The sequence below is a fragment of the Suillus subaureus genome (assembly GCF_016647635.1).
Source record: "Suillus subaureus strain MN1 chromosome Unknown BJ212scaffold_2, whole genome shotgun sequence".
Lineage (NCBI taxonomy): Eukaryota > Fungi > Basidiomycota > Agaricomycetes > Boletales > Suillaceae > Suillus > Suillus subaureus.
Window position 1 is genome coordinate 1,067,248 of NW_024538558.1, and position 22,211 is coordinate 1,089,458.

At 48.4% G+C, this 22,211-nt stretch overlaps 8 protein-coding genes across 8 annotated transcripts; 4 read left to right on the plus strand and 4 right to left on the minus strand.

The window, feature by feature from the left end:
- The first annotated feature begins 105 nt into the window (after positions 1 to 105).
- On the plus strand, positions 106 to 1,444 carry BJ212DRAFT_1316032 (uncharacterized protein). Its single transcript, XM_041334179.1, has 3 exons — positions 106 to 399; positions 450 to 581; positions 629 to 1,444. Exons 1-3 carry the CDS (start codon positions 126 to 128, stop codon positions 1,348 to 1,350), a joined length of 1,128 nt encoding a protein of 375 aa, XP_041199021.1. The 5' UTR covers positions 106 to 125; the 3' UTR covers positions 1,351 to 1,444.
- Positions 1,445 to 4,556, plus strand: BJ212DRAFT_1316041 (glycoside hydrolase family 16 protein). Its single transcript, XM_041334180.1, has 17 exons — positions 1,445 to 1,747; positions 1,807 to 1,872; positions 1,948 to 2,141; positions 2,196 to 2,286; positions 2,340 to 2,528; positions 2,585 to 2,777; positions 2,839 to 2,853; positions 2,903 to 2,923; positions 2,971 to 3,005; positions 3,056 to 3,289; positions 3,337 to 3,378; positions 3,426 to 3,555; positions 3,604 to 3,666; positions 3,713 to 3,732; positions 3,787 to 3,897; positions 3,945 to 4,114; positions 4,170 to 4,556. The coding sequence occupies exons 1-17, from the start codon at positions 1,589 to 1,591 to the stop codon at positions 4,261 to 4,263; spliced, it is 1,827 nt and encodes a 608-aa protein (XP_041199022.1). The 5' UTR covers positions 1,445 to 1,588; the 3' UTR covers positions 4,264 to 4,556.
- On the minus strand, positions 4,557 to 8,069 carry BJ212DRAFT_1316049 (uncharacterized protein). The gene is made up of 13 exons (XM_041334181.1): positions 7,977 to 8,069; positions 7,862 to 7,921; positions 7,457 to 7,813; positions 7,395 to 7,403; positions 7,254 to 7,343; positions 7,069 to 7,206; positions 6,701 to 7,017; positions 6,189 to 6,648; positions 5,539 to 6,130; positions 5,300 to 5,486; positions 5,112 to 5,252; positions 5,000 to 5,059; positions 4,557 to 4,939 (listed from the first exon to the last, which is right to left on the minus strand). The coding sequence occupies exons 1-13, from the start codon at positions 8,010 to 8,012 to the stop codon at positions 4,654 to 4,656; spliced, it is 2,733 nt and encodes a 910-aa protein (XP_041199023.1). The 5' UTR covers positions 8,013 to 8,069; the 3' UTR covers positions 4,557 to 4,653.
- Positions 8,070 to 8,204: 135 nt separating this feature from the next.
- BJ212DRAFT_1443821 (uncharacterized protein) lies at positions 8,205 to 9,946 on the plus strand (the record flags this gene model as incomplete). The annotated part of the gene is made up of 5 exons (XM_041337882.1): positions 8,205 to 8,287; positions 8,343 to 8,723; positions 8,772 to 9,018; positions 9,067 to 9,849; positions 9,911 to 9,946. 5 exons carry the CDS (start codon positions 8,205 to 8,207, stop codon positions 9,944 to 9,946), a joined length of 1,530 nt encoding a protein of 509 aa, XP_041199024.1.
- A 1,701-nt stretch (positions 9,947 to 11,647) lies between these two features.
- BJ212DRAFT_1475153 (uncharacterized protein) lies at positions 11,648 to 13,650 on the plus strand (the record flags this gene model as incomplete). The annotated part of the gene is made up of 4 exons (XM_041339203.1): positions 11,648 to 11,749; positions 11,804 to 11,869; positions 11,921 to 13,221; positions 13,293 to 13,650. 4 exons carry the CDS (start codon positions 11,648 to 11,650, stop codon positions 13,648 to 13,650), a joined length of 1,827 nt encoding a protein of 608 aa, XP_041199025.1.
- Positions 13,651 to 13,745: 95 nt separating this feature from the next.
- On the minus strand, positions 13,746 to 14,969 carry BJ212DRAFT_1316057 (uncharacterized protein; the record flags this gene model as incomplete). The annotated part of the gene is made up of 3 exons (XM_041334182.1): positions 14,792 to 14,969; positions 14,699 to 14,743; positions 13,746 to 14,645 (listed from the first exon to the last, which is right to left on the minus strand). Coding segments are annotated over exons 1-3 (989 nt in total), but the record flags the coding sequence as incomplete, so codon positions are not given.
- A 1,333-nt stretch (positions 14,970 to 16,302) lies between these two features.
- BJ212DRAFT_296983 (uncharacterized protein) lies at positions 16,303 to 17,394 on the minus strand. The gene is made up of 4 exons (XM_041342855.1): positions 17,044 to 17,394; positions 16,587 to 16,976; positions 16,430 to 16,541; positions 16,303 to 16,372 (listed from the first exon to the last, which is right to left on the minus strand). The coding sequence occupies exons 1-4, from the start codon at positions 17,095 to 17,097 to the stop codon at positions 16,359 to 16,361; spliced, it is 570 nt and encodes a 189-aa protein (XP_041199027.1). The 5' UTR covers positions 17,098 to 17,394; the 3' UTR covers positions 16,303 to 16,358.
- Positions 17,395 to 17,674: 280 nt separating this feature from the next.
- On the minus strand, positions 17,675 to 22,192 carry BJ212DRAFT_1258775 (uncharacterized protein; the record flags this gene model as incomplete). The annotated part of the gene is made up of 12 exons (XM_041329967.1): positions 17,675 to 17,719; positions 17,781 to 17,807; positions 17,861 to 17,989; positions 18,040 to 18,178; positions 18,231 to 18,526; positions 18,583 to 18,646; positions 18,697 to 18,805; positions 18,855 to 18,957; positions 19,494 to 20,599; positions 20,649 to 21,188; positions 21,239 to 21,496; positions 21,550 to 22,192. The coding sequence occupies 12 exons, from the start codon at positions 22,190 to 22,192 to the stop codon at positions 17,675 to 17,677; spliced, it is 3,459 nt and encodes a 1,152-aa protein (XP_041199028.1).
- Between the last annotated feature and the right edge of the window lie 19 nt (positions 22,193 to 22,211).

The window sequence follows — 22,211 nt, forward strand, 5'->3', positions numbered from 1 at the left end:
GAGTTTAAGCTGTATGGCTGGAGGAGTGTGTTGTACTAGATGAAATTGGCGTTGTTTATAAACTGACAAAAATGGAAATTTGCTCCTCTGTGGTCTTTCAATATTATACGGTTTAGAGTAGGACAATGTCACTGGCCCCAACGCACACAACGCCCAGGGGTCAAGTGGTCCTACAGCCCACATATTTCACATGCTCCTTGTTTGTGGACTCTGCTCGCGAAGACATTGACCACCTTATTCGTGTCTATGCCGAGCGATATGCCAGGTCTCCGCTTCCTCAGTCTTTTGTGCTGTTCAAGGATATCTGGAACAATCAAGGTTGGACATGGTTACATTTCAAGGTTTTTGATGCCAGATCCCGCGATGCTTTTCTTCAAGTCACCATGCAACTCTTCTCAGGTAGGATCATGATTCGTCTCCTGAGCACGCACTCACATCGTCGTATACAGAACGGTTAGCGGAATCCGAGTATCCTCTTACTAGAGCTGCTGCTCTGTTTGGCCTTTACACGTTCTTTGCAACTCAGCCAACAACGTCGGCTCCACCGTTGCATGCTCTCACTCATCTTCCCATGTCAATCGGTAAGCCGCTCTTGTGTTCTGAGATCGGACATCTCACTGGGTCTCAGACATGTACCAGTCTTTGCTGAAGCTTCCTGACGTACTCGAAACGGATTTCCTGCGCCCTTTGAGGCCCCACATAATATATGTACTTTCCGCCTTGCAAAAAGCTCAGTTCTTTCACATACTCCCCCCGTCTAATTTGTATCCACTTAATCCGCGAGAATTGCCAAGGGAAAAATTTATCTCAGACATCACGGATGGGTACGAACAGGTAGCTTATGCTACCACAAATGCAACCAAGAAGAAAGGTCGGCCGTCGAAGCATGACAAGGTGAAGAAGTCCAAGGACGCTGTCGTTGCGCTGGACAAGTGGCTAGACAAAACTGCATATACATATCAACCACCTCGGGCTACAGGCGCCGAGACTCCACAGCCTGTCACTACGCATATTCTACTTTCACATCCGCCAAGTACGACACGGAACAATTACCGAGCAAAAAAATCGGAGTTGCTAGAGAAGCTCGAGCCCGATTATCCGTATGTGACGACTGAAGGACTTGGACGAACAGCTTTGGAACGAGCAAACCTTGGGGTTGTGAGTAGGTTGCAAAAAATTGACGAGGAGGCGGCAGCGAAGGGAATGGAGATTGGGGGAGAGGGCGGGGAGCGAACTGGATTACGTCGTGTGGAGAGAGCTGCTGATGAACTTGGCAAAATTGGCTCACTAGGAGGTCGTGGTGGCCTACTTGGTTTGTTAGAAGGCGCGGGCATTGGACAATCGTCGTAGGACTTAGATGGTAACCCACCATGGGGAGCCATGCCGCTCTGTGAACCATCAGATATATTATTTTAAGACAATATCCCCTGTCAACGGTGCCGGTCGCTTCCCACGACAAATTAAGATTCTGGTTTGTCTCCCCCGTCCTCCCGCTGCAAAATTCAAGTCCTCAACTGTAACACTTAGTGGTCCCCCTCAATACAATCCTTACCGCTCTTTATATTCAATCCAGTCCTTTTACCTTTAGATGGCTTCTGATAGCCAAAGGCGTTTTTATTCTCAAACTTCTTCCAATGCTCCTTCAACAACAACTCTTCTTCAACCCCGAGGAGGCTCCCAGGTCGTGCAGGCCGCGTTTGCTCGAGCCCCCCAGTCCTTGAGAAGTATGCAAAGCTATAACAGCCTTGTTCGTCGTCAACTTCATATGATAGCATTCACGTAATATGTTCTGAACTTCCTTTCCAGAGCGAGTCACCTTACAGCAGTGCTGGGCGGACAGCGTCTCTCCAAGAACAGTCAATATCTGAGAAGGTACGTATACGCCAATATACGCCCTTTTACAATCCAGCTGCTTCTCCTCGATCCCTAATGCAACACTTACTACAGTTCTCCCTCTCTCCTGATCCATCCTCATGGGGTGCTACTCTTGCCATGAACCTCGAAGAACCAGATGACGAGCTTCATAATCCGGATCCTCGTCGAGACCGCAAGAACGACCATGGCGGTTCTGTTTTCACTTACAGAGGTTTAACCAACCTTGGCTGCCTTATTTTCCTTGCTGTTGGAATGGTTACCCTATTGTACGCCCACACCATCCGCATTAACCTAGTTCCTTGGATTGACGTACTCTTCAGTGCTGGATACCCCATGATATCCTATTTTACAAAGCATTCTCTTTCAAATGAGGGCGGATTCAACATTGGTGGAATTAATGCGAGCGGACAGGCAAGTCTTCACATCTTCTCATCAAGTTACAAATACCTATTACTACCGCAAAGATCCCCACTATGACAAATAATTATGGTCTTATTGACGTGGATACCCCATCATCCGCCCATACCTACACGTCCTTTGCAGATTCCTCACAATGGCAATTAGTTTTCAGCGATGAATTTGAAGTAGAAGGCCGGACCTTCTGGCCTGGAGATGATCCATATTGGGAGGCTGTAAACCTTCATTATTGGCAGGTAAATCACATGCTTCCGCAGGTATTGGCTTTAGCTGAAACATCAATTGTTATTAGACCAATGATCTTGAATGGTATTATCCTGATCAAGTCACGACCAGAAATGGCTCGTTGGAAATCACCATATCTGAAAGGGAAATGAACAATTTGAGTTTCACAAGTGGATTGATCTCCACTTGGAACAAGTTCTGTTTCACAGGTGGTATGGTTCTGGCGTCAGTGAGTTTACCAGGGACAAACGACGTCAGTGGTGCGTATAATGTTATGTTGTCTGTTTGATATTTTGCCGATCCTTTGCTTCCATCAACTAGGTCTGTGGCCGGCAGGTATGAAACGAAGCTACTCGTTTTTGCGAGCGTACTAACATGATTCCAGTGTGGTCGATGGGTAACCTCGGTTAGTAGCGTCGTATCTTGAAAACGCCATCATCTGACAATCCACAGGACGAGTCGGATACGGCGCGAGTCTCGACGGAATGGTAAGCTCCCTTTCTCAGGCTCGAAATTCAATCGCTGACTAATGTGTCAGTGGCCTTACTCTTATGATGCTTGTGATGTTGGTACAGCCCCAAACCAGACGATCCATGGCGCACCAGCGGCAGCTGCTACTGGCAACCCGTACGACAACAGCGCGCTTTCGTATCTCCCTGGCCAGCGTTTATCAAGATGTACTTGCAAAGGAGAATCCCATCCAGGTCCTGTGCACTCGGATGGGACATACGTTGGTCGGTCTGCACCCGAAATTGATGTTTTCGAATCACAGGTGTGGTCGTTCATTTTTGAATATGATAGGCTTCTCAACAACTGTAGGTCATCGTCGATGGTCAAGTTTCTCAATCTGCGCAGTGGGCTGTACGTGGACGGTCTTTGCCAAGTGTCCTGACTCACAATGCAAACAGCCTATGAACAATGCGTACCAATGGTCCAACACGTCGGAAAACTATAATATTCCCAACCCAGATGTCACTCAACTCAACTCGTACCTTGGTGGTGTCTACCAGCAGTCCACGTCTGGTGTCACGAATACAAGTAAGTCAGGTTTGTTTTGTAACTGCTCAGACGTCAACCAGATTTTAGATCAGAATTGCTACACACAAAACACTGGCTGCTTTTCGACATATGGATATCAGTATAAACCAGGTATTCGTCGTTTTTAGTGTTTTGCACGAGTTAACACTGTCATCAGGTTATTCAGCTGATGGAGCTGTAAGTGAAACCCACAGTTTTCCGATAGCTATTTTTGACGTTGTCTTTACGCAGTACATCAGTTGGATCACAAATGATGTCGTTGGGTGGACCCTTGATGCCGGGGCATTGGTAGCTGATCCTGTGACTCAAATTTCAGACAGACCAATCCCCCAGGAGCCAATGGTAAGACCATCATTCTCGGGTTGTTCCTTAGCTCACGTTGTTCGTAGTACCTTATCACCAACTTGGGCATCTCTGAGAACTTTCAAACGGTCGACTTCACGAACCTGATTTTCCCAGCCACTATGCGGATAGACTGGATTCGTGTCTACCAGCCTCAAGGCTCTATCAACATCGGCTGTGACCCTAAGGATTTCCCGACAGCTGCATATATCAATGAGTACGCGTTACACTTTTACTGATACTGATTCAGTTGCTCATGCACGTACATTCAGGTATATTGAGGCATACACAAATCCGAACCTGACAACTTGGACAAGTGACTATAAACAAGCCTTCCCGAAAAACAATCTCACGACTGGGTGCTAGCAGTACATATATACTTATTCGGTCGCCCGTTTTTTTATTGTTGTTGTTCCTGTGGACCCTGATGCCGTCGGACTGGTATCATCCAGCTTGCTGTCTGTCATTTCCAGGGTTTCATTCGTTCTTGTATACCTCCGGGGGCCCCGTGCACATTTCTTTACGTATTCTGTGCCTTGTTTGTCCTCCCCATACTGTTTGAGTCCTCTGTAGAGGTCCGCATGTCATCTGCACCTATGTTTAACGGGCATATTTGGGTATATCATATTTCTGTAGAGGTTGTTTGAAATAATCAAAGGCATTAAGATAATAAGATTTGGGTGTAACCTGAATTCATTCACACCACTTGCGATTAATTACGTGTTCCAATGTCCAATACATTAAAGAGATAAAATCCTATATCCGGTCGAGGAGCGCTTGCAGTTTGGACAGCGTTCGTTCCAGCATGATGATACCGCCTGCAGTCAGGCGGGGCACTGCGAGATTTTCATCTGCCTCCGCGTTTTCTGAGCCCGACTGGCTCTTCTGGATTAGTGCCCGGGAGTCGTCTAGGACCTTGGATAGCCTGCCCTGGGTATTGTACAACCAATTGATCCCTGCTTCCAGCCCACCGAGAGGAATCTCCAAAGCGCGGCGAACGAATCCACGGGATAGGACATATGCCTTTTCACTGTAAAGTCGGCTAACATAATGTGATGAAGTGAGTCTCGGACAGATGCGAGGAAATGAGCGTGGACGCCACCTGTTAACCATGCCTTCCTCAGTACCCCTCAATTTCTCATACGCAGGTTCACAGAACCACCTGGAAAGTACTCAGCGAGCTTTTTAAAGGAAGACACGGTTTAGAAACCTACGGCTCTTTCACCAATACCAGGCCCTGTATAGACACAAAGGCCTGGAGAAGTGAAGATCTTGCCGCGCTCCACGTTTCCGTGCGATCTCCACTCCATGTCCCGAGGATAGACAAACAAACTTTGCCCTCCTCATACAAGTTTCTGAGTCCTGATTAGCCAAGAGTGTCCTATCCTTCATCGTCACTCACGGATTAACACGACCATTGCCGTTGGTCCAGCTCAAGAAGTGAGCGATCGGTGGACTTTGAGGGAAGTTTGAGTCAAGCATCCAATCTATTACAAACGGTGCGTCTTCATATGGTGTATTCTCCGGTCCAATGATGAGGCATCTCAATAGATCTGTGCGGTCCTCGTACGCACGGACGAGAATTGAATCTGTTTTGATTAGTATGTGAAGCAAATGTCAGGAACGATTAATGATACAGACCTGGTAAGCTGGTTGAGAGCGCACGGTACTCTTTTGTCAGACGTGCGAGGAAATTCTTCGAGGGCTGGTTCGACACAGACGAATAAAATGCATGGTCATGGGGTGCACTTGGGAGAACCTCAAACTTCTTCCACGGAGAATCGGCATGACTATCGTCATCTTCCCGAACAATAATCTCCTGAGTACTATCTGGAGATGTGTTGGACGACGAGACTGGGAATGGTGAGACAGAATCAATTACGTCTGATATCACATCGCGTGATATCAGAGAATCTGAGATGCTATTGCCCAATGGGATATCAATTTCGTCGGCCCAGGTGTCCACGTCCATTCCACCGCCATCCTCATCACTATCCTCCTCGTCTTCCCATTCTGAATCGTCATGGTCGTAGCGCCATGCGCCATCTGAATCTAGATGCCACAAACCCTCGGCGTTGTCAATATGAGAGCCTTGATCGGATCCATCTTCTCCCCCCCAGCCATCATCTTCAAATTGTTCAAGACTATCGTAAAGCTTTGTCAGCCGTGAGAGAGGGTAGATGGCCGTAGATCCGTTCGGATGGGTGATATCGACTGTTCCGTCAAGACGAAGCTTAAAGTCAAAGTGGAGTGGGTCAGAAGCAGATGGTGCAATTCAGTAGGGAACTCACCCCAGTGACCTCTCCAAACCATGACAAAGATGTATCATCCCGCGTTGGATGCTTGACACGGAAAACGGTGGGCTTTTCTTTTCGTTCGGACGCTATTTTCGTCCCCATATCTGCCATCGTCCGCCTCCAACCGCTGAATTCTCCGTTAGGCCTGACTGGCACCTCTCTCACCCACTCCTCGATCTCGCCGATCCTCGGAACTCGGGGGGATTCAAAACCATTTGAGGTGCCCTCACGGTGGATGAATACCTTGTCACCACGACGCATACCGAGATGGGTATGCGGAGTGCCTGCCGCCCAATCACTGACACCATTGGGATCGAGCTCAAGAACAGAAACAGTTTCAGTCTTGCCAGCATTCGTGAGACGAATGACGGCGACTCGGTCGGTAGAATTGACCGATTGAACAATGGCTGCGTGCTCTTCATGCTCGAGTTTCCATAAGACGTGGTCACCTGGCCTGAGAAACTGTGTGTTATTCGATGCCATATGAGACAGTGAAGAGACCTTACCAGCAGTCATACTCATCCGGATTGAGGTACGGAATCAGCTCCGTGGAGGGGAGGCTCTCCTGCGATCCATCTTGCCAAAGAATATTGACAATTGTTTTCGTCTCCTTCACGCATAGGGTCTTAATCGTCATTGCGCCATTTGGTTCCGACTCGACACCGTATCTTGTGACAGGCACACCTACATCCTTCTCCATCACAACCTTGTCCCCGACACGTACATCATCCAAACGCATCCTAATGACCGTCAATTTGGTCAAATCTCCGCCAGACCAGAAACGTGCTGGTCGCTGTTTGAGTTGGGCGACACTAGGATCCAACTACACAATGTGCTAAGAATGTGAGGGACTGGAAAAGATAAGGAGACCTACGCTTTGATTTACCGCTAGCCAGCAGATGGCTAGTATCGTACGTTTCATATCTATGACAGTATCATCCTGGCTAGGTAGTGGGGCTCCTTTAGGATAATTCACTAGCCCGTTAAGTACCTCGGGGTTCGGTAGAATGTCCTAAACGAAGTGAGTGTACTGAACAGTAGACACACGGTGAAACTTACCGGCCCCTTGTCGCCGATTGTCAGACGAGAGCTAATTTCAGGCAAGCGGACGAAGGCGCCAGATGCAGAAATAAGAAGTTCGTCAAATAGCTATGGGAATCATCAATCGTCACTTCGTTGTATTGTAATCATTGCACAAACCTCTATGACCTTCATGTGGAAACTCAGCATGTCATTTCGACTTGCGAGACATTGAAGCGCACCTGTCCAATCCAATCATCGTAAATCACATAATCTCCACCATCAACGTCGGTAGCACGTCTGATCTCCTTGATATCTCTCCAACCCTCTACTTGCTCTCCGCTGATTGCGTGCACAAGCCGTGCTTGTGCCTCAATGCTGGTCACCACGCCAGAACGAACATCATCAACGCTACGCTTGCAATAATCCCCTGACTGAAATGTTCTATCTACGAGCTCATAGTCAGACTCCGGGACGATGTCGCGAACACCGCCTGGGAAGAATGAAACCCCGATCTCGCCATGATCCAGGGATCTCATTAAGGGGTCAGTGAATGGACTTGGGAGTGGTGGGATGTCCTCGGCATCATGCCAGCATCTCTGTTAATTCCATTAGCAATGTATAGAGTCCAGCGGGTACCTACTCACAAGTACAATTCCATATACATTTGGCGAGTTGATGCGGCGTACGATATCCTCCTGGTAGAACTTTATGGATCGGAGTAAATTTGAAAAAATCCACAGTAATAACACATACGCCTACCTTAGTGGGCAATCTTGTTCTATGGGCGGTGGTCATTACCACAGCAACCTGAGAGGACGATATGTCTGAGAACTGGTCGAATGAGAAGAGAACAAGAACCACCGCTAACTTTGATCTGTAGGTCACGTGTATGGGGCATATCCGATTGACCAAGCTGCCGAACTACGGTTACCACACTACTTGAATCATTACTGAGCAATCACGATACTTACGGACAAGGAAGATCTGATGTTGACATCGCTGCCTGTGGAACTCATTCTCAAGGTCTTTGCTTTACTGGACTGGAGAACGATATTGGTTTGCCGGGAGGTGTGCACAACGGATATTATCGAAAGTCGACCGCACTCATGTCATACAGGTTTGCAGGTTCTTCCGTTCAATACTAGAAGGAGAAAGAGCTCAATATGATATCGAGCTTGCTGTGTCTGGGATGGTGGACGGCCCTCCAAGCCCATTCACTACCTCAGATCGGCTTGCACTTCTCAAGGAACGTAATGCTGCATGGGGGTCTCTGAGATGGGTAGAATCACAGGACATACCGATGATGCAGGGACACATCTGGGAGTTATATGGTGACGTGTTTGCGCAATCTAGCACGCCAAATGTCCTTCACTTCCGTCAGCTGCCATCAAGGTATAGAAAAATCGAAGAAAAAACTTGGCGTGTGGCGCTGGACATACATGTTCGAGACTTTACCATGGATCCTGCACAAGATCTTCTAGTGCTTATCGAGGAGCCCGCCTCGCTGTATGTTACTTCAATGCTGTACATTTACCAAATCTGACACATCTACAGCCCTAATACTGGCAACGTCACTACCCGTAGCATTCGGGTCCATTTACGTTCCCTCATCACAGGAGACAGGCACAGACTAGCGCCCCAACCAGCCATTCTTGTTCATGACCTCGATGCGCAGAACGTTCGAGTAGCGTACACATTACAAGTGTGCGATAATCTTTTGGGTATCTTACTCACACACCCCGAACTTGACGCAGACCCTGAAATTACCATATGGGACTGGACAACGGGCCAAGTGATTTTGGTAATTATTCAAGTTTCTGTGGAACCACTCTCTGATCGTTATCCTTAGGCATGTTTTAGTTCCGAGATTGCGACATTCGCGTTCCTCAGCAGTCGCTTCTTGTTAGTAGGCAGCGTCTTTGATCCTGAAGCTATAAACATACAGGCCCGCCTCTACGTGTTTGATATGACCCAGCCATCTAGCAAAAAGTTTGGCCTTGAGGCAAACTATTTTTGCGCATTTCTGTGGCCCGAATTTGATTCCTGGACCAACCCGTTGACCTTTTCAATCCGCTCTGATCCGTCGCCTGCCTGGCAGCCTAATCCAGAGGCTCGGCCACCCTTCTCAACGGCACCTGGGGACAGGCTCTTCATCATGACAGTCTCCTTGGAGAATAATGGCCGTATCGCCTCTTACGATATGTTCGTTTCAGCCAACACTTTGCTATCCCATATCGAGGCCCTTTCTACAGAGGTCCACTCCCATGAAATCAAGTGGGATGAATGGGGCCCCACAGGCACGCGCTTGATGCAGTCTCTGTCACAGCCTTCTCCCTGGGTGTGCTACGTATTCGGGACCAAATTCGTGTCTCTTGTTGAGCGGACCCACACGTCTCCGCAGACTTTGGAGATGCGGGACTTCAACCAACTCGCAATGAAGCGAGATGCCAAAGTTCAAGGTGGCATTAGCCATCATGTACATGATACGACGGTGATTCGCAAGGTGTTTGCGAACGAAATCCACACAAGTCTACCCTACCGGGTTGTCAAGTGCACGCTACCTCCATGTTCTTCTCCAGAACCATTTTTCGCTGCTGCCATGTGCAGCGAAGACAGCCTCATTTTGGTAGATGTAAGCATGCCACACGCTTACCGTACCGAACGCTTCTCTAACAGCGCGTCTCCATCTGCAGTCTAGTTATCGGCATCTTCGCATTCTTACTTTTTGAGCAGTGCAGATCTCCGGATCTGAGGAGACCATCGCGATTTTCAAAACACACTTAAAAAGGCTACCTGTCGAGACCACCTGGACCCTACATTTCCAATTGCGCAGCAGCCAGCCAACTTCAAATACCACATGTTCAAGTGATATAAGCCAAAACGAGTCGAGGAACACGAACACTCTGGACAGTCAAGGAACTCGGTCCGTTGGCGCAACCAGTGATGATATTGAAAAAAAAATTAGTGTATGGCACGAAGCACCGCATTTTATTTGCAAAGCTTCATGCAGCTGGGAGCCTACGTAGTGATCAAGTGGGGCAACCAACCCCAAGCGAGCAGATGGGGGTTGTTCAACGGGCACGGTTTGCATAGCTTAGTCAGCATGTTCGCAGGCGCCTTCAGGCCTGGCAAATGAGCCATCTGTTTCAGCACCTTTCTGAAATTTCGTATTCGAAGCGGCGTCGTTTATAAGAATCAGAATTAGGTTTCCGGGAAAATGGCTCATTATAGCGGTACTGCGGTGGAGATTAATTTCCGTACTTGCAACGCTTTTCGTCATACCCGTTTCTTCCAGGACCATCGATTGAACTACCAAGCGCATACTGCGACTGTCCCGCCTGTAGGTCAACACAAAGATACATGGACATATCAAACAGTAAACTGTCTCCCAAAAGCCACGGCTCCTGGTCCTCGGCGGCATGGCCAGTACAGATTCTTCTAGCGTCCGGCACATTAATACCCGAATGAGTTTTCATATTCTACAGGATGTGTCTTGAAACAAAAATAAATGCTAGCACAACAAGGAAATCACAGCAAATTACCGGTTAGTAACTCTTGTAACCCATGTTAGTGACACCAACGAGTATTCTTTTACGTTGGTACCTTTACGCTTGCGGACCAGCAAGAGCCCTGAGATGGTCGTATGATAAGATGAGATCCGCGCTAGTGGAAATAGCGCGTCATTCGATTGCGTGTCGTGTCGCAGGAAATATTGCCTAGTTACTCGTCGTCGATGAATCTGCTTGCAGAAGCAGAAGTCGTTGATGATTATGGGTGGAATGTGCACTGGAAGTTGGGCAAGGGCGCTATCGTGGTGATACACTATTGTTAATTGGGTTATCATGATTGGATACATGTTCCCTATCCTTCCTGTATAGACACTGTGGCGCTACGTGAACAAAGGATATTATAGATAGAACGCACGAGGATAGCGTATATGCTAGATGCTGAGTAGCAGGTATTAGATCCGTTATCACTTTCGTTAGTACAGAACGTTCCTGAGGCGCTGACGTCGATTTTTGTAGTGTTATGAATGCGACTCGCTGGGCTTAGCTCCAGTCTCATGATGCGTCTGTTTTGCTCATAACTGATTGGGTAGCAGAAATGGACTCAGATCAAGAAATGAAGTGGCAAGTTGTCACTGGTATGCAACGTTCGAGCAACCTCCGACCGAATGAATGGATGATTCAGATTTTCCTAATTTAGAAAGATCTGAATAGGATCGAGAAAGTTTTGCCAGACGTTGTCCTATGACAGCCTATGACTGCGTGGACTTGGCCAACCATTGGCGCTTTGTTTGACTATGGCTGCTTGCCAGCGCGTTCCTTTCATGGATTTCCACTGATCTTTCTTCCTTATGTACAGGATTTCCTAAAGGTCATCTTACCTGCCACTTAAAATCGCACATCCCCAGTTGAGCCATCATCATAATGCTCTCACATACCGTCCTCCATGGCCCTCGTATCTTGTCCCCCGTTGCAGCTTCAGCCTTGAAAGCACGTCGAACTCAGACGTTCAGAGCTTTTTACGCCGTACGTATAGTTTAATCCCACAGAGCGGATGCATTGACTCCCAATTTGCCGCAGACTATTCGAAGTCTTCGTCAGCCTCCGCCCACTGTCGAGGTCGATGATCTCGATCCACCAGATAATGTATGTGTATGTCTTGGTAAATTTTTCAACGACGAGCTAACCTTCTAGTAGGACTTTATTCTCTCCCTCCTGAGGGCCAATCCATCTCTGCGGGATACTAAATCTTACCTCGCGAATTTTGGCGTTCGTCCACCAGTCCCGGAACATGCCGGCTCCATTTTCCCATCCACTATTCTCAATGATTCGACGCCATCATTTCCAAAAGAAGCCCCAGATATATCTGTCAATAAACAACCTGAACAGGTTAAACCTAGCCCGAGCCCCATATTGTCTTCTATCTTGAATCCCGTCTACCGTCGCACTGCTCTCGTAAAACTCCAGGGTCCGTTCACAAATAAGCAGCTCGATAGCATTGCCAGGGGCATGGTCTACCTCGAGACGCTCGGACTTGTCAGCGTCATTGTTGTCGAAAATGATCAGGTCAGGGGCGATGATGGCGAGCGCTCCGCTCTCATCGAAGAAGTTATGCGAGTTGTCTCCGCATTAGAAGCACAAGGTGCCGAGGCGCGCCCTGTCCTCGGCACCGTTGTCCGACTAGGTCCTAAACCAGATGATGACCAGCCTCCCGAGCCTCGTGATTTTATTCCCCCCGAAGCACATGTCTTTCCATCGGACCTTGTCGCCATCCGTTCTGCTCTTCGCGCCGGGGAGATCCCCGTTCTTCCTCCTTTTGCCCTAGACTCCTTCTGCAGATCAGTACGGATAGATGCCAATGACGTTCTTGGCGCCCTTGCTCGTGGCATGGTTGAAGCTGCTGCACTTGACGACAAAGACATGAACTCAAGACCTCGTGATCCTCATGCAGACTACTCTCAAGATATCAACCTCGTTCCTCTACGACTGATGGTTATCAGTCGGGAAGGAGGCGTCCCTTCCTATGCCAGGACAGGTTTCCCTCATCTCCTCATCAACCTCACCTCCGAGTATGACTATATCCGCGATACCTACGACCCGTTATGGTCCGAGGGAAAGCACTCTTCGCTTTCAAATTTGTCCCTCGCGCGTACCTGCCTAGCGTACATGCCGCCTACATCATCTGCCATCATGGTATCTCACCGTTCACCGAGTTCCCTCATCGCCAACCTCATCACGAACAAGCCCGCCGTTAGCTCGAGCCTGCCTCATGCACTTCTCCAAGGTAATCGAAAGCTCACGCGGGACACGCCCACTCTTCTGCGTCGCGGTCTCCCAATACAAGTCATCCGCAGCCTTGCAGATGTTGACAAAGCAAAGATGAACCATCTCTTGGAAACCTCTTTCAAGCGCACCCTCGATGCTGACGCTTTCTACAAGCGCCTAGAAAAGACCCTCGATTTGTCGTGGTTGCAGGAGATTATGTCGGCGCTGCCATTGTCACCAACGAGCCCTCGCCCGATTCCTCTGAACCCATCTCATATCTCGATAAATTTGCTGTATTGCCCAGCCACCAGGGTGACGGCACCGTCGACTTCTTGTGGGTGGCTCTCCATGATGAATCTTATGGTCTGGGCCACCCGTTCTCCATTAACCCAAACGGGGGCAAGGAGGGCAAGGGTGAAGGCCGAGACCTTGTTTGGCGGAGTCGTGATAACAACCCTATTAATAAGTGGTACTTCGAGCGTAGCTCCGGTCACATGCGGATGGGCTCATGGATCTTCTTCTGGTGTGATGCCGAGAAACGCCTGAAAGTGGAGGAAGGACGCCGTGCTAATGCTGGCCTTTCTTACATAGAGGAATGGGAGGGAAATCGCTTGTCACAGTGGGCAGATGTTATCACCAAAATTCCATCTGTGTGGAAATAGAAGTTGAGATCTGTATGTACTTCATAGTATAACACGTGTAGATTTTGAATTACAACAGTAGTACAGGCAAATTATCATCCATGACAGTCCGAGGGTATCAATTACTGGACCTGCGTCTCCGTCGCCTGCTCTTGGGCTTAGGTGGAGAGGGAGACGCATCCGAAGTCACAACTGTGGTAACAGAAATGTTGTGATTCTCTTTCAATGCGTTGGTCTTTAATGGAGGTGCCAGGTCCCCAACCCATTTCCAGGGTTTATATGTCCTTTCGCTAGAGGACAGCTTGTCCACCATTTGATTGACACCCCGGACAATATGTTCTGAGAATTTGCCTGTGGTCCACTCGTCAATATTCCGAACAAGGAAGTAAACCTGCAAAATATCGCTTGGACGATCAAGTTTCCACTCGTGGAACACGTCGTTTGATGATCGATCTTTGGGACCACAGTACGGAGCAGACATCACGAACTGCAATGCCATAACTTCATAAGATAATCCAGACCAGAATGAGAATCGACATACTGTCTTTCCCTCTGATTCTTCACACCAATCAACATGCGCACGGACAACTCCATCTGCCCAAATAAGCCCCGTGACAGGGGCATGGATACCAAGGGAGTGTAAATGCCGAACAGCAGCAGTCGTTGACATGCGGTTCTGGCGATACGCGTCATCAAGAAGAGCATGCACTGGCTTCTTATCCTCCCAAAAGCTGCTTGCGAACTCGAAGCCAGGCATATCGGGAAGCTGAGCACACGGGGTACTCTGGTACCTGAAAGAAGACCTCTTGGCCGCATTCCCGGCTTTGACTACAGCAGGGTGGTTCTTGAGGAGCTTATATGGTGACTTGGCAGAATGAGACAATGGTCGAGTCCGTGAAGCGGGAATGAAGATTGCGCAGTCAGGGATGACGGTCTTCGTATTCAACACGCGAGGCACATCGAGGGCGTTTTGAAATGTGTCTTGCGGTTGCGGGAGCGAAATTGCGCATTGCACCCTGTTGTCGTTCGTAAATCGAATAACCACAGACGTAGAAGAGATAGGACACACCGGAAGGTGCTTTCCCTGATTGCAGAAGTTCGGAATACGTTGTAACTGTAATGTGTCAGAGCCTTGTATTCCAATGTTTAACCAATACCTCACACGTTAGCCACGAAGTCCGCCTCAGACCATTTCTCTTTGGAACTCCTCATTTTTGCCAGACGCTTCCACGCACTGAAAACGACACATACGTCTTCAAATAGTTCGTTGCTTGCACAGTGGTCGGCGGAGAAGAGTTCTGGTGCCGTTTGTGAAGCATCTGTTATAAACTTGGCAAAACTTGGGCTGCAGTCAAAAGACTGCACGATTTGTGTATGAACATTATGATGAAGAGACTTGATGCACGAGCTGCTTACCCTGTCTAACCAGGAGCGAGGAATTCGCTTTGTGGTACTAAAGAGATTGTCCACATCCTCTTGAAATTCGGAGGGAAGGTCAGAGAGAGAAACTTGTTCACAACATTGATGTGATGACCATGTCTCAAAATTGCCCAAATTACGAGCAATTCTGAGTGGTGATGAGAGAGAGAGATTACAGAACAGATTGGACCTACTCAGAAGCAGATACAGCTCGTGGTTGACTGGACGACTTGTATTTTTTCTTGGAGTCGGACATAACTAAAGCTCATAACTGTTGGTTCATATTAATGACCTATAGCCGAGACAGGTCCCTGAGTACTTGTTGACATGATCGCCGAGCGCTAAGTTGCTCCGGTAAACCCAACACTTTCTGCACCACCATCCCATCTGATTTCAATCAAATCGCCTCTGTTCAAGCTCAGCTACCTTCGTATATTGCGTTGTGAGGCGTGGAGAACCAGGAGAGTGAGCTCTGTACGAACAAGCTCACTAATGCTAAGTATGGAGATGTGGTAAGGAATACAGATCTTCAGTGCTTAAGAGAATGACTTTTTGCGCTGATAGCGCGAAGGGGACAATAACGAATCGACAGCAAGTTGAGATGCTATAGATTCGGTTTTTGTGTGGGAAGGTCTGGCTTTGCCAGACCGACGCAAGGAAGCGTCGGGTTTGTGCTCGAAGCGAGAATCCCGAGAGGAGAATGATTGAAGACTAAAATTGAGAATCGGGATCTGAGAACAAAAGACAGACCTTCTGAGCGCGTTTTGATCTAGGACGTGAGCAGCCCTCGGGCCTGAAGGAGACACAAGTCCAAACCAAAAACAACGCTAGGATGAATATGGGATGGTGGGTGGGTCGAAAAAATCGAATGCGCGTCGCACAGGAAGATGTGGTTGAGAAGAGAAAACGAGGCAAGTGAGAATCTTCGAAGTCCCGTCTTAAGAGGAGTGCACGGGCCACAGTGCTTCACTAAGGAGGAAGCACTGCGCAGGAGAATCTCCACATGGCAACGCTACGAAGGCCCGGCTTCACCCGTCAACGCTCGCAAGCTCGCGATCCGTTGTGGAGCGACCACATTTCGGCCTACTTGCAAAAACGGTTCTAAGCATGTGAGAGTTAAATCGATCGATTTTGGGTTGCTCAGTAGTCCAAGAGGAAGCCTTGAGTGTGTACATCGGATATACATAGCGCAAGTGTAAGTTTATCAGCGAGTGGTAATTTACAAAAACCAAAGTTTGAACCCTTTGACAGAGGCAAACGTCTTCGTAGCAGACTGTTCCGCCGTAGTCCTTATTATACGTCCGTGGTATTCAGCTGGGTCCGGCTAGGAGAAAGATAGATCATGAGCATATGATATAGATCACTACGAGAGACGACTCACCGTAATCATAATACAGGTGTTTGAAGATCGGACCATCCTTCTTATCCGATGATGTGAACTTCACATGTCTAGCGTATCTCCTCTCGTCATTTATCACCTCAAACCCCCATGTCTAAAGAATATGAAGGACGAGTAAGACAAAATGATAAAGTCGTACCTGTTCTGCTCTCCACTCCATGCCACTTTTTGCAGTATCACTCCAGGTTGCAGTAAGGATCAAACCATCTTCAATTGCATCTTCCGTCCAGCCAGTCTTCAAGAATTCATCATCTACTTCCTCAACCTTGGTTCTCTTTGATTGTCCTATCACGGCACCAAAAACATCGTTGCTTTGGCCACGTTCCTCCCAATCAAGAGTGCGGTTCTCATTCGTGCCCGAGATACCGCCAGATAGAGTCTGTCCAATGTCTACATGTTCAAAGCCGCCCTCATCGCTATAGTGTTTTACCACAAGCGTCAACGTAAACATTGAGATGGCGCGCCGCTTGAACCAAGATACGCCCTGGAGCTTGAGGATATCGTCACTATCATCGCTCAATGTCTTGTTCTGTCACCAGTGAGCGGGAATATCATCAGAATGGTTCTTCCAGCGCACATGATCCGAGCACACGAACCATGACATATTTTCCAGTGAGATTCTTGGTCGTAACTTCGGGAGGTGTAGCCATGGTGGGCAGAAGCAAGTGTGATGAGATCGGCGCGATTCTACAGTGCTTTATGAGATCCCAATATATATATCGGCAATCTCACAGAAGTCCTGAGCTCTGATTCACATGGTTGTTGGGATTCACGGGTGCTATTGTTGTCCTGTAACCCCTGCCAGTATATTCGTCATTCATGCAGTGCACAATGATCTACTGATAAACTGGCAATGAATTGAATGTCAATAATCAACGGAGTGAACAACTTGTCGTAGATGAGAATAGATGAAACGACTATAAAGGGACACTCATAGAAAATCGATATTCATGCCCCGTGCGCCTAGACTCGTGACCAGTCCGGTCACCACGTCGAATGAAAGTGTAGTGTACATCAGGCAGGTCACAAGCCTACCGTACAGCTTCACGAGAACGCCAGAGGTCGAGGGATATGCAAAGAGCGGATGAAGCGTCACGGCGAGGGACTGTAATTGCAAAGACGTGATTACTTGAGTCATGCGCGTCACACCTCAACTTTCTTGGGACACAACTTCAGCCCAGTGATGAATTCTATTCGTCATATATGTTCCGTAAAATCGTGAACCATTCAGAAGAAACCATCCATTAGCTTCCGCGAGGCTTCGACACCAAGCTGCCATAACCAATACTGATTAGGGCACAGTAACAAAATCAGGTCGAGGAACAAAACGTACGAATGTGGCAGCATTTGCTGGGAAAGCCTGAAGCAATAGCATAGTAAGCAATATTCGGCACAATCATGCAAACGACGTACTCTGGCCATCGCTGGACCAAGACCTTTCCATAATGCAGTAATCCCATCACGCGCTACGGTCTTTCTAAAGCAATCGAACAATCCGGAATATGTGCCAGAAGGTGCAGATTGTATGCGGGATTTCAAAACCTATTGAAGCAACGTGAATACAAGAGAGGTTACGGTCAGTGATGCCTTACATCTGGGGGTATAGCTATTGACCACATTGCGACACCTGCAGTTCCGCCTGCGAACATGATGGCGCCTAGGTTGAGGTCTCCTGCTGACGACCCAGCCGGCATCACGGCCTTTTTGGTAACTTCATACGCCGCGAAGTAACTGAAGGGCGCCAGTTCAGCTCAGTGTTCTCGAACATCAGATGTAAACTTACACGGCACTGCCTGGTCCATCACGAGCGATAGTTGCACCAGTGCCTCGGAAGATGCTCCGTATGCCACCTTCTCTGTAAAGGTGCTTCATAACATCGAAGACACCTTTGTATTGCGGTCCTGAACCTCCTTGACCTTGAACCTGCAGCAGAACCTTCGCTCGCTCAACAGGTGCAGTAATGAGTGTCGTTGGTACGGCGGACATGAAACCGGCAGCGGCAAGTTCTGCTGTAGAAAGCTTTTCGGATGTACGCTTGGGTGTGAGTGCGAGTATCAAGTTCTTGGAGGCGTCGTACGCCTGAAGGTACCAGTCTCAGCAAAGACAAGTAATTTGTATATAGTCACTATACTTACCCAGAAGGACACTGCAAAGATTGGAGTGACTCCCAGGAGTGGAGGTACCATTCCACGGTACAAGCTATTGATTGACGATTGAGAGTAGCCCTGAGGGTAGACGCGGCCGCTCACCCAGTAACACCATCTCGAGCTAACGTTTTCCTGACAACATCAATTGCACCGGTATATGCGCCAGGAGCCGCGGTCTGTAATCGCGTCTTGGTCAGGTCAAAAGGATGCCCTAAAAACGAATCAATGTAAGTCAGGATGCGCAAGTCAAGCCTTCTCACCCACAAGGACAGCAGAAACTCCTCCAAAACCTCCTGCAATGAACGATTTTACGTTGTCAATTGCCGAGTTCTTGGCCTCCTCGGCTGCTGGTGCTTCACTGCTCTAAGAAATTGTGTAAGTGTGCTGTGGACCAATTGAAGGATGGTTCTGACCATGGCGGGCGGTGCGAGGTCTTGGTACGAGTATGAGACAAGAAAGAGAGAACGGTAGGAAAAGAATACACTGCCACGGTACTCCGACAAGGAAACAAGAAACCTTCGGATGCGCTTGCATATGATATTCACGCGTCGGATTAGCTTGCCACATGATTTAATGCAACCGGCTCTCCGATCAAACTCCTCATCAATGACCAAACTTTCACCTGCTTCCACCATCCAACTTACCCCGCAAGTATGATCTAACATCTAAAAATTGGACAGACATCCTGGATTATGCAGCTTGTCTCGAGTTGTACTTCTAGAAAATTGTAGCATAAGTAATGTCACATAGAATCTTCAAATTAGTCGTCAAGTATCTGTAATGATTCATCAAGTACTGTCATCCTGTCCAAACCCACCAACCGGCTCATATGTGGCTTCCGTCACATCCCTCTTCCAGACTGCCCGGACACCATAGAAGAACAAGCCTATCAATCCGACGCCAAGTGTTCCCACGAAGGACGGAACGAAATATTCGACCCACCATGGAGGATGATACGGGACGAGCATGCGATCGATGGTAATAACGCCACCCGTACCTCCGCCCGTCGTTGTGCGACCCCACGTTAGGACACGTGCCCAGTCAGCTTGTTTGTCTGTCCCCCTTGCATTCTTGATCCCGACCATGTACTTGGATACCTTGTCGTCCAACGCGCGGAAGACAATATCACCATACGCCGAAGAAGGCGAGAGGAGAGTGGGATATTCGCCCAAATCTTCCAGCGGAAGGGGGCGGTTGTTATTCAAGGCGTCGAAGACGTTAAATGAACCAGATTCTCCTGTAGATGGTGAAGTGCGAATGAGGTGTTGACTGACGAGCGCGCGAAGAACGTCGATATTCTCGAGAAGCTGGGTAAGGTTGTATTTCTTAAACGCATCATCCGTTGGACAAAGTAGGGTCCAACTCGCCCCACCTAAACCCTGGTCTGCCCACTTTGAACCTTCAGGAGGAGCGGTTCCATCCAGGATCCAGTCAAATCCAGCTTTCGTGACCATGTTGATCATAGTGGTAGCCTTGGCCGCTTTCATAAGCTTTCCTACATTTAACTCCACAGATCGCGGGATCATAAGATCCGACAACTCGTGTATCACGCCAGTTTCGGTAAGTATGTTTGTCGGATATAACGCGCTCTTCATGCCGGCCCAGCCACCGCTGGGGCCAACGATAACGGATGAATTTGATAAGCGTTCCAGTTGTAAATCGGATCCTTCAAGGGTGGCGAAAGTACGCAAAGAGCCGTCAACGAGGCTCTGGGAGTATTCAATACCGTTTATGATATGGTGCATTATGACGTTCTCCAAGTCCGTCTTGGATGAAGCAGCTAGCAGATGGTCGCTGACCAGCTTACCGAGCCGCTTGAAAGCAGCATTGTGAGGCATGAGGAACGTTGCACGGGGCGTCTTCTTGATGTCATCTGCAATGGACGTGGAGAAGACTGCAGCAAGGAACGAAGACAACTCAAGAGAGGGTAGAGCTGTTTGAAGTGGGTCTACAGGTGGTTCCAGAGGTGACGAGATAAAGTAGACGACAGCATTGTTGATAACAACTGGCTGAGATTCAGCGCGAGCAAACTGCGTCGTCTGGAAATTACTCACTGTGCTCTCCAGTAATGCCAGCTCCACCAAACCTGATATGTCTGGATGGAGCATCCTGCTTCTCATCGTCGTTGACCTCTACATGCATGACTTGTCTCCCGCCATCAAGTCCTGGTTCCCGAAGTACACTTTCTAGTAGCATGCCATCCGTTAACTTCTCGGGTGTCCATTTCCCAGGGAGAAAGTGGTACTGCAACACCTTCTTCAGCTCATCGCTCCCCTGTTTGGGTAAGCCGCCATTCTCGAAAACGGATAAAACATCGTCCTTCGGTGCTAGGATGGTGTATTGAGTCTCGGTATCATTGATGAGATGGGTAAGATTGACTGAGTGTATCAGAGAGATAAATGAAGTGCAGTTGAGTGCAAGAAGGTATTTTTCAGGGGTTAGCTGAAGGGCTCCTGGTGGAACCAGTAGAGAGGACACGATGTGTAAGACTCCATTACTCGCATAAATATCGGGCTGCAAAAGGGTAGCGCCTGATACTGTAGTCTTTCCTTCGGAGATGGCGACTTCCAAACTAGATCCATATTCAGTAGTCACTGCACTCCCAATGTCAACGCAGCAATTACGTATACGCATAGCTGCTTACAGGTGGTGGTTGACTCGAAAGTGTTCGACCATCTGACACTCTTCTCGATGACAGCATGCATGTTGAGTACACGCTGGAGATCATCCGCAGCAAATTGGCTTTCGAGGTATACTCGCTCAATTGGATCGAGTGCTTCCCATGCGGAATCGACGGGAATGAACAACGTAAGCTCAGAGGTAGAGTTGATGACATTGAGCATGCTAGGTGTGAGGACCTTCTGGAAATATGATAACGACGGTTCATGAGACAGGACGCGACCTGGGTATGTGAGTGAGACAGCGTTATGATGCGGGCTATGAGAAGAAACTAACCGAGGTCGGGTGGAACCTCAAGGACGTGAGCAATCCCGTACACAACACCGTTTACCGCCTCCACTTTCTGTTTCTTTACTTCGATACCCCCTTTGCCAAAAGCGTCGACACCGACCCAGGCTACGCCATCTCGTGAAGTGAGGCGTAACTTCTGAGATTGGTTGCCTAGACTGCTCTCGGGTATTGGTATCCACGGGGGATATGGGGGAGGCTTGTTAGTCGGAGAATCCAGGGAGAGTTTGGGGAAGTGGAGTGTATCAAGAACTTGCAGTGTAGTCGAATCCTTTGGGTCTTCAGTTACGGAGTAATTAAGGAGGTGGTAGAACAGTTGCTGACGTAGCTCCTCTTGCACATTATCTTTGAGCAAGGTAGGATACTCGAGAGCTGACCTCCAAAGATCGTGACGTTTAATTGCGTCGTTAGTTGGTGCGAAAAGGGTGCTGCCATTCAACTTGTTCAACGTTGGTATGAGTTTAGCTTTCTGCAGGAGAGATAGGAGTGACGTATAGTCCTCATCATTATTGAGAACGTCGACCAATGTGCCAGGCTGAATGGTTGGGTCTGAATTCCATGCAACTTGGGTGGTTGTAGAAAGAGCTACCAGAGCCAGGAGAGTGAGTGGTATGCAGCCACAGAGGCGCATTCTGGTATGAGTTAGCTAG

What these genes read in the sequence shown, in the direction of transcription:
- BJ212DRAFT_1316032 (XM_041334179.1), top strand. Translation starts at nt 126, where the DNA reads ATGTCACTGGCCCCAACGCACACAACGCCCAGGGGTCAAGTGGTCCTA. An exon ending in CACCATGCAACTCTTCTCAG is followed by an intron (nt 400 to 449) that starts GTAGGATCATGA and finishes CGTCGTATACAG; the next exon opens with AACGGTTAGCGGAATCCGAG. An exon ending in TCATCTTCCCATGTCAATCG is followed by an intron (nt 582 to 628) that starts GTAAGCCGCTCT and finishes ACTGGGTCTCAG; the next exon opens with ACATGTACCAGTCTTTGCTG.
- BJ212DRAFT_1316049 (XM_041334181.1), bottom strand. Translation starts at nt 8,012, where the DNA reads ATGACCACCGCCCATAGAACAAGATTGCCCACTAAG. An exon ending in GGTTTGGAGAGGTCACTGGG is followed by an intron (nt 6,131 to 6,188) that starts GTGAGTTCCCTA and finishes TTTGACTTTAAG; the next exon opens with CTTCGTCTTGACGGAACAGT. An exon ending in GCTCTCAACCAGCTTACCAG is followed by an intron (nt 5,487 to 5,538) that starts GTCTGTATCATT and finishes TAATCAAAACAG; the next exon opens with ATTCAATTCTCGTCCGTGCG.
- BJ212DRAFT_1316041 (XM_041334180.1), top strand. Translation starts at nt 1,589, where the DNA reads ATGGCTTCTGATAGCCAAAGGCGTTTTTATTCTCAAACTTCTTCCAAT. An exon ending in AACAGTCAATATCTGAGAAG is followed by an intron (nt 1,873 to 1,947) that starts GTACGTATACGC and finishes CACTTACTACAG; the next exon opens with TTCTCCCTCTCTCCTGATCC. An exon ending in GAATTAATGCGAGCGGACAG is followed by an intron (nt 2,287 to 2,339) that starts GCAAGTCTTCAC and finishes ACTACCGCAAAG; the next exon opens with ATCCCCACTATGACAAATAA.
- BJ212DRAFT_296983 (XM_041342855.1), bottom strand. Translation starts at nt 17,097, where the DNA reads ATGGCTACACCTCCCGAAGTTACGACCAAGAATCTCACTGGAAAATAT. An exon ending in TCACTGGAAAATATGTCATG is followed by an intron (nt 16,977 to 17,043) that starts GTTCGTGTGCTC and finishes CACTGGTGACAG; the next exon opens with AACAAGACATTGAGCGATGA. An exon ending in TGGAGTGGAGAGCAGAACAG is followed by an intron (nt 16,542 to 16,586) that starts GTACGACTTTAT and finishes CATATTCTTTAG; the next exon opens with ACATGGGGGTTTGAGGTGAT.